General features: G+C 51.4%; 1 protein-coding gene across 4 annotated transcripts in view; it reads left to right on the top strand.

Annotated features, from left to right (window-relative positions):
- Stat3 (signal transducer and activator of transcription 3) overlaps positions 1-12009 on the top strand; it is a 51512-nt gene extending 39503 nt beyond the window's left edge. Inside the window, exons 12-24 of one of the 4 annotated variants that reach the window (XM_055619635.1) lie at positions 599-628; positions 722-815; positions 926-973; positions 2656-2739; positions 3451-3549; positions 3672-3807; positions 4436-4488; positions 4736-4830; positions 4929-5068; positions 5458-5667; positions 8800-8842; positions 9179-9241; positions 9987-12009. In XM_055619635.1, coding sequence (XP_055475610.1) covers positions 599-628; positions 722-815; positions 926-973; positions 2656-2739; positions 3451-3549; positions 3672-3807; positions 4436-4488; positions 4736-4830; positions 4929-5068; positions 5458-5667; positions 8800-8842; positions 9179-9203 — 1057 coding nt within the window. In that variant the 3' untranslated portion in view covers positions 9204-9241; positions 9987-12009. Of the gene's footprint in view, positions 1-598; positions 629-721; positions 816-925; positions 974-2655; positions 2740-3450; positions 3550-3671; positions 3808-4435; positions 4489-4735; positions 4831-4928; positions 5069-5457; positions 5671-8799; positions 8843-9128; positions 9242-9986 lie in introns of all 4 variants that reach the window. The other 3 variants (XM_055619633.1, XM_055619634.1, XM_055619632.1) reach the window with 3 other exon arrangements.
- The last annotated feature ends 1199 nt before the right edge of the window (positions 12010-13208 follow it).

Below are 13208 nucleotides of genomic sequence, written 5' to 3'. Positions count from 1 at the left end.
CACCTGTAGACACGGCGTCCCTTCCAGGTCCCATGGCTACGGGTAGCAGTTACCAAACGTCATATACCTTCTCACACACATCTGTGGGACAGAAGAGCAGCCCAGGATAGAATTCCCTCCTTGGCCTGATTGAGACCAGGCAGACCAGCCAATTGCACATCTTTAATCCCGGCACTCGGGAGGCAGAGGCAGGTGATCTCTAATTCAAGGCCAGCCTGGTCTACAAAGTGACTTTCAGGACAGCCACACCTACACAGAGAAACCCTGTCTCGGAAAACCAACAAGGCAAAGAGACGAGGCAGACCCCGTCCTCACCCGATCTATGGCTTCCTCTGTTCTGATGACTGTAGTGATCTGGGTTCCCCGGAAGTAAGGATGGGCTCCGCCATCCCAAGCTGAGCAGAGCGGAAAGAAGCTGTGGGGTGGACTCCCAGCTGAGGCTACCTACGGCTTATGTTCTTACAGAGCTTTGCCTCATACCTGAAACGCAACTGAACAGCTAAAAGCCTTTCCACTGGAGTAGGTTAACAGGTAGTCAGTAGGTTCTGGGAATTTCTGTAATTTCAGTTTTATTAACTGTCATCTGTGTTCTCCACAGAGACTCTGGAGACGTTGCGGCCCTCAGAGGGTGAGTCCAGCCTCCTTTTGTTCTCTCTCATCCAGCTTTACCCTCTGGCTACTCAGCAGTCACTCACATGTTGGTTTTTCTCCCATGATTCAGATCTCGGAAATTTAACATTCTGGGCACGAACACAAAAGTGATGAACATGGAAGAGTCCAACAATGGCAGCCTGTCTGCAGAATTCAAGCACTTGGTAGGTTATCAGAGGGAGGGGGCCCAGGCTCCCCTGAACAGAGGGCCAGTGATGGAGGGACAGCTTGGGACAGCCTCCCATGACTCTTGGCTTCTTTTCCTTTCTTCCAGACCCTGAGGGAGCAGAGATGTGGGAATGGGGGTCGTGCCAATTGTGATGTAAGTTTTGTTCCGGCTGAAGACTAACTGACAGTGTTTTCTTTGAGAAAGAGAGAAAACTCTCTCTCTCTCTCCCAAAATTAAAGACTTTAACCAGCTATTTCAGCTGCTGTCATTGAGAAAAGTTGCTCTGGGCCAGTGTGATATGCTCGGAAGTCACAGGTGCCTCGGAGTTCTTGAGTGAGGAGCCTTTCCCTGAGTGTTGGGGAGTTGGCTGCCCTCCCCGCTTCAGCAGTTGGGAAGTCCCTTGCACAACTCTTAGCCACACCCATTTGGTAGAAAAGAAGTTTCCACTATGCCTGGGGCTTCCCAAAGTCCCTTGCTACCACCTGCCAGCTGGCTCCGTTTTCAGTGCCCTTGGTGAGACAGAAGGCATGAAGTCAGAGTTAAACTTAAGAAAACAACAGCCAGAAAAAGCCCCCAGCACTCAGGAGCTGAGGCGGGGAGTTTGAGGTTATCCTGTCATTCAGCACCCACACGTCAAAGAACTGGAATTTGATTCCTGAGAATTCATCAGTAATTCCTGTACAGGCAGGTGGCCACACTGCCTGACTGCTCGTGGCGGTGAAGGTTGTCACAGCCACTTTGGAAAGCGACTTGGCATGGAAATGAGCACACCCTGTAAACCAGCAGTTCCAGTCCCAGGACTTAACAGTAAAGAAAGCTTTGCATAGGTGGACCAGGGACAAATACAGGTGACTAAACCCAGCCCAGCTCCACCAGCGTTCTAGGGAGACGCGAGCTGTGGTGCAGCCACAGCGCGGTACTCTACAGCTGTGAAAGAAGAACTGGGGCCTGATCACGTGATCATGGTCACACCAAGGGGGAGGTGAGCAGCAGGAGCATGCCGAGCAGGACCTTGTAAAATGTGCCTGCTTGGAGAAATCACTGAACATGGTTAGGAGGAGCTAGGAAACAGTAGAGTTGTAGACACGGCGAGCTGCAAGGGGAGAGGAAGAAAATTCACAGGAATTTCTGTAGTAATGGCTGATCCTTAAACCGGATGGTAACCCTGGCTGTAGCTCAGTGTGGGGGTGCTCTTAGCATGCATGGGACCCTAGAGTTTGCTCCCTAGTGTACATGGAAGGAAGGAGGGAGAGAGAAAAGGAAGAGAAGAAGCCTAAGTAAGCCTGCCTGCCGTCCATTCTCCCTCTGTCTCTCTTCCTTCCTCCCTCCCTTCTTCTCCTTCCCTTACTCCCTTTCTTTCTTTGTGTCTGTGTTTGTGTGTGGTCTCGCATGTGCCATGGTGCACATGTGGAGATCAAAGAGCCCCTTGTGGGACTGTTTTTTTCTTCCACCCCGTGAGTCCCAGGGGTCAGGCTCAGATTATCAGGCAAACGCCCTTGCCCACTGAGCCATCTTGCTTGCCCCAAATAAGTAACTAAGCTGGGTGGTGCATCCCTGGATGTCTACGGCTTTGTTATTCTTTGTGCCTTGAGTCTGTATATTATAAAATATGATTGTGTATCATGTAGTGCATAGTAAAAGATCGAGCTGAGGATCCTGTCTTGTCCTGAAGAGACAAGGCACAGCGCTGTGCCCCTGGCACTGTCTGCGGCCACCTTTTCTAGTGTAGTGGGGTCGTTCGTTATATGTCCCTTTCCTCTGCTGCTGCTACTGCTGCTGCTGCTGCTGCTGAGAACTCAGCGCCGTTCTCTGAAGTGACCTCGCTGTTGTTGTAGGCCTCCTTGATTGTGACTGAGGAGCTGCACCTGATCACCTTCGAGACGGAGGTGTACCACCAAGGCCTCAAGATCGACCTAGAGGTGAGCCCTGCCCAGGACTAGGCATCTGGCATGCAGAGAAGACAGGACAAAATGCCTGCTGGGACAGTGACTGTCTGCTAAGCCAGTCACTTAGTGTTAAAAATAAGTGTTTATTTTTTATTATCTATTTCTGAAAAGTACTTGACAGGGCCCCCTGCCACTCCCCCCGCCCCCCAAGAGTAAAGTTTTGCTTGAGTAACTGATGAGAGTCTGTATTTAGTGACTGCCTAGGATCAATTTGAAGAAGTTTGGACAGCTGAGTCTTAGCAGCCGCCATCTCAGTATACAGAAAGTCTCGTTTAGATTTTGTTTTCTTGATTTTTTTTTTAAGTTAGATCTAGAAAAGCAGGCATCCTCGTGTTTTATTTCTAACACGTGAGTTTCATGGGAAGTTGCAGAGTCTTTGGATTTTGGAGATTGCCTGCCAGGTCTCTTTATGGAAAGTCAGGGGCTGGGGGAGCCTAGCTTTGAACCGATTACATTTTGTAAGTCACTGGTTATGTTCTGATGTCAGCGAGTCACTCTGCTCAGGTTGGTCATTCTCCTGGTGTCGAGCTGCTTCAGTCTCTCTCCTGCCTAGACCTGGTGTCGGGTGTGGTTTTGGCGTTCTTTGAAATTCGAGCCTGTTGAGAGACAGGTGAAGAGGTATTTGACACCAGGAGAGCCCAGCTATCTCACTAAGCCGTTCCCACCTGTCTCCATACTCTACAGACCCACTCCTTGCCAGTTGTGGTGATCTCCAACATCTGTCAGATGCCAAATGCTTGGGCCTCGATCCTGTGGTACAACATGCTGACCAATAACCCCAAGGTGAGTTTCTGCCACACAGCCCCTCCCCCTGGAAATCCCTAAATCTTGCGGCCTCTCTGCCCCTAGCACGGGTCTTCAACATTGCCTTCTCATCTAAGTGAGCGAATTTTTCTTTTCAATAGAATGTGAACTTCTTCACTAAGCCCCCGATTGGAACCTGGGACCAAGTGGCCGAGGTGCTCAGCTGGCAGTTCTCGTCCACCACAAAGCGAGGGCTAAGCATCGAGCAGCTGACCACACTGGCTGAGAAGCTCCTAGGTGGGAGTTTGGCAGCTTCAGACACATCTGGCCTGGAGTTTGCTCATGCAGGCAGTGTTTTCCAGTGTCATAGGGCAAAGCGCTATGCTGGGGCCAGGCTGTGAAGTCAGAGTATATTCTGGCATTTGTTTTTAGGACACATAGAGAGGGATGAAGGCGGCTTCTCCTCCTCTTTTTTGAGGAGATATTTTAAATGTGTTTGAAGGTAGGTTGGCATTCCCTGCCCATTTCTTTAAGAAGCCATAGACGCCAGCTTAGAGTTTTTCTTCCCTTGAAAAAAAAAAATCTGGACTAAAAAAGTAGCTTGGACCTGTGCTGTCACCAAATACAGCCTTCTAACCCCAGCTGTCGGCCTTTCAGGGTGTGACACCTGTCCTGAGACCCCACAAGGCAAGGAAGAGCAGGGACCCAGGAGGACATCTGTGCTAGCCCAATACAGGGGCCAAATGCTGGGCTTGGGTGTTTGGGCTTGTTTGTGTATGTGAGCACACACATGCACCCACAACTGTGGCCCCCTGCAAGTACATGAAAGCAAATACACGGGCCTGATGTTTGCAAATTCTCCTTGAGAAATAAAATCTTCCATCAAGGCTGAAGTTCTTCTGTTCTTTTTTTTTTTCTCTTCTAGGACCTGGTGTGAACTACTCAGGGTGCCAGATTACGTGGGCTAAGTTTTGCAAAGTGAGTGATCCTGTTGATTCCTTTGGTTACCTCTCAGGAGGCAGGTGTGGAGCACTCTTTTGTAAGGCGGTGCTTGTGAGGGGGCCGTGAATACTTTGAAAGTCTGGGACCTCTTTCTTCAGTGGTTAGTAGAGGCTGCCTGAGGAGAGAGGGGCCCAAGGTATTGGCAGAGTGCCAGGGTTCATCCCAGGAAAGGACTGGGATGAATGGGGGTGGATGTGGCTTTCCCAATTCTTTTTTTTTCCAGGAAAACATGGCTGGCAAGGGCTTCTCCTTCTGGGTCTGGCTAGACAATATCATCGACCTTGTGAAAAAGTATATCTTGGCCCTTTGGAACGAAGGGTAAGGCTGGAACTCAGGCCCCACCGTGTAACCCAGTCAGCTGCCCCCCCAGTGGCAGGGCCCGCCTTCTGAGCCCAAACAACACGGGTGTTCCCTAGGCACATCATGGGTTTCATCAGCAAGGAGCGGGAGCGGGCCATCCTAAGCACGAAGCCCCCGGGCACCTTCCTGCTGCGGTTCAGCGAGAGCAGCAAAGAAGGAGGGGTCACTTTCACCTGGGTGGAAAAGGACATCAGCGGTAAGACCCCCCACCTGCTCCTCCTGTCTCACTTGCTCCACCTGGTGGCTACTGGCAGCACCCAGCTGCTTGGTGTTCTGGGTACTGCCGCCCCCCTGAGGGCAGAGAGGGCCTGTGCCTCCTGAAGGGGTGGACTGCCGGTTGGTTCTCTTCACTCCATTTGGCTGATATTTGTGTAGAAAAGTGTGATTTAGAATTTTATTTCCTCAGTCCCCTTTCTGCCTACCCCGTAAACACGTCTGAGGCAAGTGTTTGCTTGTGATCCAGCTGGATGGCCTCTCTAAAAGCCAGCCTGGCCATCACCACAGTTCCAAGTCACTGGCGGGTGTTCAGGAACTCCAGCACTCGACTGGACTGGCCTAACCTTCCCTTCCCATGTCTTGTGACAGGCAAGACCCAGATCCAGTCTGTAGAACCATACACCAAACAGCAGCTGAACAACATGTCATTTGCTGAAATCATCATGGGCTATAAGATCATGGATGCTACCAACATCCTGGTGTCTCCGCTGGTCTACCTCTATCCCGACATTCCCAAGGAGGAGGCGTTCGGAAAGTACTGCCGACCGGAGAGCCAGGAGCACCCTGAGGCTGACCCAGGTAGTTGTTGATTTTCCGTGGTTCTGGCTTCACTCGTGGGGAAGGTGCAGGTCCTTAAGGGATCTGGGTACAAGGATATGGACGTGACTGGATGTCTTGGGGAATTGGTGATTCCTTCTTATGGGAAAGAGCTGTTTATCAGGGGCTTTGACAGGGTGGCTGATGGGATTCAAGAGAAGAACAGAATTGGGCCTCACAGGGAGCTTAACAATGTGAAGATGACAATAGCAACACACACACACACACACACACACACACACACACACACACACACACTCGAAACCCTAGGAAGAGAAAATGGAGACACTTCTCTGGTGCTTCTTACACAGTGGGTTCCAGAAGACTTGAGACAGAGTTGAGTCCAGCATGCTTTCCTGTTAGGAGTTAGCAGTGCCAGGAGTCTGAAGAAAGGCTTTCTGGGGCCAGTGGCTGTTAGCAGCCTGGGGCAAAGCTCACAGCGGACTGAGGAGTATTGAGGTTGCAGGAGATGGCCAGAGGGAATTTGGGCTTGGCATTTAGCATGTGCAGCTGTTTAAACAAGATGCATTTTGCTATGTGGGAGTGCGTGTGACTGTAAATCAGCATTTTTCAACCTTTCCCAGGGGTCACCTAAGACCATCAGAAAACTCAGATATTTACACTAAGATTCGTAACAGTAGCATAATTACAGCTGTGAAGAATCAATGAAAATAATTTTGTGGTTGGGGATCACCACAACACAAGGAACTGTATTAAAAGGTCGCAGTGTTAGGAAGGTTGAGAACCGCTGGCATAAATTATACCAAAAAATAGAAAGTATGTTAGGTTAATCTGTACTCCCTGGGGCTGTCCCTAGCATGAAGGACCAGCGCTATATGGTCTGTAAGCATTTAGTATTTGCTGCATTGACTCTGTCTCTGTCCGCATGCTGGTGAGGAGTTCGGTTTGTTTGTGTTTGCTGTGACTATTTTTAATCATCGCACCATGCTGAGCCCTGTAATGCGATGTGTGAGTCGGCCTCCTTGCCCTGGTTACTTTTCACTGACTGCTTTCATTCACATAGCCCCAGTGTGTACAACACACACACACACACACACACACACACACAGCCCTCGCCATTCTTCGAGGAATGTCCAGTTCTCGGGCTGGAGGAGTCTGACATGCCGACAACGGTTACTTTCCTCTCCCTTTGTTCTGCTTTGACTTCTCTTCTCTCTGTGGAGGGGTTGAGCTCTCACTTCCTGTCTGTCCTTTATCTCTGCTTCCACCTTGCCTTCAGTTGGGAGATCTGTTTATCAGTCCCTCTCACACCACTCTTTGTTCTTTTCTTCTCGGAGGACTTTGAAGTCTGAGTGCTGATCACTTTTTTGACTAATTTTGCTTTCAAGATCCAGGTCCCTGGTGCCAGGCTGCCACCTCCATCACTGCCCCTGCCGTAGGCTGCTCAGAGACACTCCTCAGGGACAAGGCACTGGGCATGGGAAAGGGATCTAGTGCCTGATGGGTTTGTCTGTGAGCATCAGGAGGGTACAGGGATGGCTGGGGAGCCTGAAGAAGGGTAGGAGGTTCAGGTGAACCCCTCAGAGAGGTGAGCCTGTGATGGCCCCTTCTCTGTGTCTATGGGTGTTATGGTGAAGAAATCACTTAGAGCCTCTTCCTGGGTCCCCTCGGCTACAGAAGTTCACACACTGTGTCCTCTGGAGGGATTTTGAGTAAGTTTAGTTGTAGCTTGTCCAGACCCAGACAGTAATAGGCCACTTTTAATTTCTTCCATCTTAGTTCTGTGTCCTACACTCCTCCCTACCTTGGGTTCAAACTGTATTTCTCAGCTCTCTTGGTCATTGGAGAATGAAATTGTTCTCTTTCTTTTTAATTTATTGTATATGTGTACTTGTGTGTGGTTCTTGTTGGAGGTCAGACCTTGAGGGTGTCAGCTCTCTCCTTCCACCATGTGGTCTTGGGGATTGAGTGAAGGTCATCAGGCTTAGTGACAGACAACTTTAGCAGAGAGCTATCTTCTTGGTCCCCTCTGTCTTTCTAGGGTGAAAGTTCAGAACTTCTTAGGACCAGAATAGTTGGATTTGTAGAGAGCACAATTGCCCCAGGAATTCCTCTGGTTCCTTTGGTTCTGTTCTGAGTTAACCAGAAATGAACTTGGATTTCATCTATGGCCTTTTTTTTTTTTCAAGACAGGGTATTTTTGTGTGGCTTGGCTGTCCTGGACTTGATCTGTAGACCAGGCTGGACTGGAACTCAGGAGGTCCGCCTGCCTCTGCCTCCCTAGTTCTGGGATCAAAGGTGTACACCACCACGCCCAGCTTATGGCCACTTTTCAATGGCTTCCCCAGGGGTTTGCCGTGCATCTTGCTGGCTGCATGTGAGCCCCAGCGTTCAGTCTGTGCTTTTCTCAGCCCACCGGCACAACCCCAGGCCTGCTACGTGCTTTGTTCAGCTCAGCTCCCAGGGTTTCATCCCAGTGTCCCCAGGCTTCCTGATTTCTTGGCCTAACATTTAGTCCTCCATTTCCAACATAAACAGCAGAGATGGAAGACAGCCAGCTCTGTCTCTCTCTCCTCCCTCCCACACTTGAGAGAGAAGGCGCCTTGGCCAGGTCTCCTGGCCATTGCACATGTATTCAGACCTGGGTGTCCTGTCTTCCCCAGTGGCCGGAATGTGTTTTCTTGCTTGAAAGTGGCTTTGGAGCCTCCAGCATTAGCCATCTTTGTGTTCTCCTAAACATGCAGTCTTGTTGGTGTCTGTGCTAGTCGCCAAACAGGGCAGTCAATTCCCAAGTGTGGCCAGGCCACAGGAACAGCGTAACACCACACAAAGGTGGTTGGTCTCTCACGAAGAGTGAGGAAGGAAGCACAAGAGCTGACAGCAGGCTAGGTCCAGGTCCAGGTGGGGCAGGTGTTCCCAGAAGTCTCTGCAGCTCTGGAAACTCTGGAGGAGACAGAACTCCAAACTGCCAGATTGGATGTCAGACAGCGTGCGATGAGGGAAGACAGCCCTGAGGGGTAGAGAGAGGTGTCCAGGCAGTCTCTGTGTAAGCTGGCTCTGTGTAAGCGGCCTGGGAAAGGCAGATGGCTCTTCCTCTTGCGCTGTTCTTAAAGCAGGTCACAACCAGTTAAAGCCCGGTTTTCCTCTCTGCAGGTGCTGCCCCCTACCTGAAGACCAAGTTCATCTGTGTGACACCGTAAGTGGCTTCCCTTCCCAGTTCGGCATTCATTTCTAGTGTCCTCAGTTATCCCCAGGACTAGGGGGGACTCGGGGTGAGAGTTACCCTTGAAGGGCCGGGAGCCCCTGGGCCTGTTTAGTGCTCAGAGTGACCTTGTGTGTTTTCAAAGCTTGAGTTTTATTTTTTCTGTTGGAGACCAGAGTTTGATGGCTTGTGTGTGTGTGTTTTGTTCTTTTTTTTTCCCCCTCCATTGTGTCTTGTCAACCCGGCCCTCCCCCCTCCTGCCGTCCCCCCTTCCTTACAGAACGACCTGCAGCAATACCATTGACCTGCCGATGTCCCCCCGCACTTTAGATTCATTGATGCAGTTTGGAAATAACGGTGAAGGTGCTGAGCCCTCTGCAGGAGGGCAGTTTGGTGAGTGTTTGGAGAGTCAGGCCCCTTTGATACCCATGCAGAGCCCAGCGCCTGTCAGCCACACTGGGAGATGGGCCATAGAGCTGGGCGCGGTGGCACATGCCCTCAGTCCCAGCACTCAGGAGGCAGAGGCAGGCAGATCTCTGTGAGTTCGAGGCCAGCCTGGTCTACGAAGTGAGTCCAGGACAGCCAGAGCTACACAGAGAAACCCTGTCTTAAAAAACTAAAAAAAAAAAGGAAAAAAAAAGTGCTTTACAGCCATGTTCTGCTGTGGAAACAAACCTCACACACGTGTAATTTTTCAGTAGCCACAGTAAGAAGGGGCAAATGACATTAATACCTTCTGTAGGCCACACACTGGCTCTTCGGCGCCCGTGTGATGCTGAGATAGTCACTGGGCCGTTTCTCCCCCTTCCCTGCCTCCTCTGCTGAGTCTTTGAAGTGTGGTAGCCTTCACACCGGGATCTAGACCTGTCTCAGGTGCTCAGTGGCTCTGTGTGACTAAGGCACATCCAGGGCAGCCCTAGACCCCTAAACAGAGCTGGGCTGAGGTGGAGCCTGAGCTCTTCTGGAGGCCCCATAAGGAGCAAGAAATATGGCTTTTCTGACCTTGCCCAGGCCCAAGGGGGCAGCAGACTGGCCAACGGTGGCACCTGAACCCTGTCCGCTTGCAGAGGGGTCGGGGTTTGTGAGCTGGCTGTGGCCAGGTGGCTGAACCAACGTTCTTCTCCGTCTGTCCCTGCAGAGTCGCTCACATTTGACATGGATCTGACCTCGGAGTGTGCTACCTCCCCCATGTGAGGAGCTGAAAACGGAAGCTGCAGAGAAGTGACTGAGACACCTGCCCCGTGTTCCACCCCTTAAGCAGCCAAACCCCAGATCATCTGAAACTCCTAACTTTGTGGTTCCAGATTTTTTTTTTTTTTCAATCTCCTACTTCTGCTATCTTTGAGCAATCTGGGCACTTTTTAAAATAGAGAAATGAGTGAGTGCGGGTGATGTGTTTTCACGTCAGGAGGAACGTGCTCTCTGAGGCCGTGATGGGGGATGTGAAAGCGGGAGGCTGGAGGGAGAGAAAGGAAACGCCTCGTGTTCTGTTCTGCTGCCCTCCTTTCTCAGCAGCTCGTGGTTTATTGTTAGAAAAGTGCCTCCTGGTGCCCATGGCATCCTTCTGCCCATTTCTGTGAGCTGATACCCTAGGCTGCCTGCAGCTGAGGACTCTGGCACTGCACTTTTAACCTTGCTAATGTCCAAATAGAAGACAGGACTAAGCCCATAGGTTTTTCTATTTTAATTAAAAAGGAAAAAAAAATAAACAAAAGATAATACAACTTAAAGGGCAAAACACACTGAAATAGCATAGCCTTTCTGTGTCAAAGAATCTCAGTTATCAGCCTCTTTGGTGCTTTAAGCATTCAGCTGTCTTAAGGCCGATCATCTCTGTAAATCCTTAAATGCTTTCAGATTAAATCTGTAGAGGCATCAGAGACTGTAGCCTGGCCTTGTGTTTGAACACGAAAGTCAGAGAGAACCTAGGTACCCCAGACTCTTTTCACAAACTGGCTTTTATTTTTCCCAGTACCCGTTGGAAGGGTAAGGCTAGGCCAAGGGCATGGAAAACCTTTGTCATCGCCCTACCCCAACCCAGACTGCAGACCCCGGAGCCAGCCTGCCCTGTGGGTGCCTTGCTGGGGCTGGGATCAGCCTGTCTTTCTTTCCCACTTGACCTTGTTAGTGGTATGTCTCCTTCCCATGTCCAAAGACCCTCTGTCCTGCTTGCATTGGGAACCCTGGCCTCGGGACCTTGTGACAAGAGGGACTGAGTTACAGGTTTGACCCTGACTCAGACTACAGGTCCTCAGCAAAGCTCAGGGAGTATGGTCCTTATCCTGTTTGCCTGGTTCCCAGGGGGACCTGTAACCACAGGGCAAAAGCTGACTGATAAACTCCAGGTCTGCCCCTCCTGTGAGGGGTGTATCCTTGGCCTCCCCTGAGACTGGCGATTGTCTGCTCCCCACTGGGGGCCCCAGGTCAGGTGGAGCAGAGTGCCTGCACCTACTGTGGCCTTCATGTCACCCGCTTGCCTCAGCCCGTCAGCCTACTTGAACACTTAGTGGTTCAAGGCAAGCCTCCCCTGACACAGGGGCATGGCTAGATTCAGTGACTCAAAGCCACCTTGTTGAGTAGATCCGTGTCTGTGGAATTCTGTCTGTTTCACGCTAATTAACCAGTGTCTGAATTAAGGGTGGTGAAGGCATTGTCTCCAAGACAAACTGCTTGCCTTGGCCACCCCTGGCCTTCTGCTATGAGACAGTTATCACTCTCCCTTCCCCAGCAATGTTCTTTAGTACACAATAAACTGAAAGGATATTTAGAAAGGCAGGGCTTGGGCACACTGACAGCTTTAAATCCTGGGGACCCAGGGTCGGTGTGAGGGCTTCTCTGGGGCACGTGCTGAAAAACACCAGGCTCTGGGAAGTATGTGTACCTAGGTTAACCAACCATAGTGCTGGCCCCAAGGAGTCCTCAGAACCGCCCACTTTCCCTCCCTTTGGCCCCCATCTGTCCTCTGCCTTGCCCAGCCATGCCTGCAGATTGCTTAGCCTCCCTGCAGTGGCTTGTATTCTATCCTGGCCACTGCATTCAAATCCCAATGTATACTTTCTAGTGTAAAAATTTATATTATTGTGGGTTGTTTGTTGTTGTTGTTTGTTTTTTGTATATTGCTGTAAGTACTTTAACTTCTAGAAATAAAGATTCTATAGGAACTGTCTGGTGGCAGTGGGGGCTGGACGGCTGGTGGGACCACCTTTGCCCAGCTTGTGCTCCAAGGACACCTTCTGTTGTGGAGTGTCAGGAAGGGGTAGCAGCCCAGTTTGGGCTGAGGTTCTCTGTTTGCTTCTCGTTCCTGAGGCGATGCAGCCCCCACCCCCACCCCCACCCCATCTTAACATCAGCCACCATCCTCCTTAGGAGATGACCCTGGAGCCCGGGTCCAGTGGCAAGGCAGTGTCAGAGTGGCCTCCTTGCTCTGCCCTCCCAAAGCTGCTGTGTTTGTTCTGCAGTCAGATAAGCTGCCTGATGGAGGGTGGAAGGGCTGGGGTGTAGACCTAGGCCTCTCCTTCCACAGCTGGCCCATTATCACTTTCTTCTCAGCTCCATCACTGGGGACAACCTGCAGGCGCTTCCCTGGCTGGTGGCTGTAGGGCCCCTGGGCAGTCAGCAATGATAATTCAGGGAAAGGCCACAGACAAGCTGCCTGCTCTTAACATCTCCCCTCCTACTCCACTCACTCCTCGGTGCCCCGGAGCCCAGCCCAGCACTGAGTGCCTCCGTGAGAGATACCAGCACTTCCCCTGCAGAGATGGAAACAGAGATTAGTGTTCAGTGTGGCTAAGGCGGGGGCAGACCCTGCTTCCCACCCCCAGCCACCCTGGGCCCCTGTGCTCCCCGGGGCAGGCTGAGAACTGAGCTCCTGCCCCCAACCAGGCTCTGAGCTCTGAGGGAACCAGCTCCTTGTGCCCCAACCCTCAACCCTCAGAAGTGTGCTACTGAGTCCAAGGCCCCAACCACAGGCCCTGGACTGATTGTACCTGTTTGCTAGAGGTCTAGCTAGGGCTAGCAAGGCCTCTCTGCCCTGGTCAGCTCCCTCTACTCCCTCAGGCCACAGAAGCAGGTGGATGGTGCCACCTGCTGGGTTCTGGGAAGAGGCCGGGGCACAACCGGCTGTTTTGTCCAGGCTGCCTGCTGCTCTTGGCCACAGGAAGGTTAGCAGTCACTTTGCCACTAGCCTCAGTGATCACTTAGGGGCAGCTTGGGAGTGCTAGCCTGGGCTACAGCTTTGCTCTTCCCCCAGTTATTCTTGCTTCTTTTTTCCCCGAGCCCTTGAGCTCCTGCTTTCCTGGGCATGCAGCCCCTAACACACACACACACACACACACACACACACACACACACACACACACAC

Source organism: Psammomys obesus, unplaced genomic scaffold, assembly GCF_907164565.1.
Source record: "Psammomys obesus unplaced genomic scaffold, mPsaObe1.curated_primary_1811, whole genome shotgun sequence".
NCBI classification, from domain to species: domain Eukaryota; kingdom Metazoa; phylum Chordata; class Mammalia; order Rodentia; family Muridae; genus Psammomys; species Psammomys obesus.
This window is presented reverse-complemented; position numbering and strand designations above follow the sequence as displayed.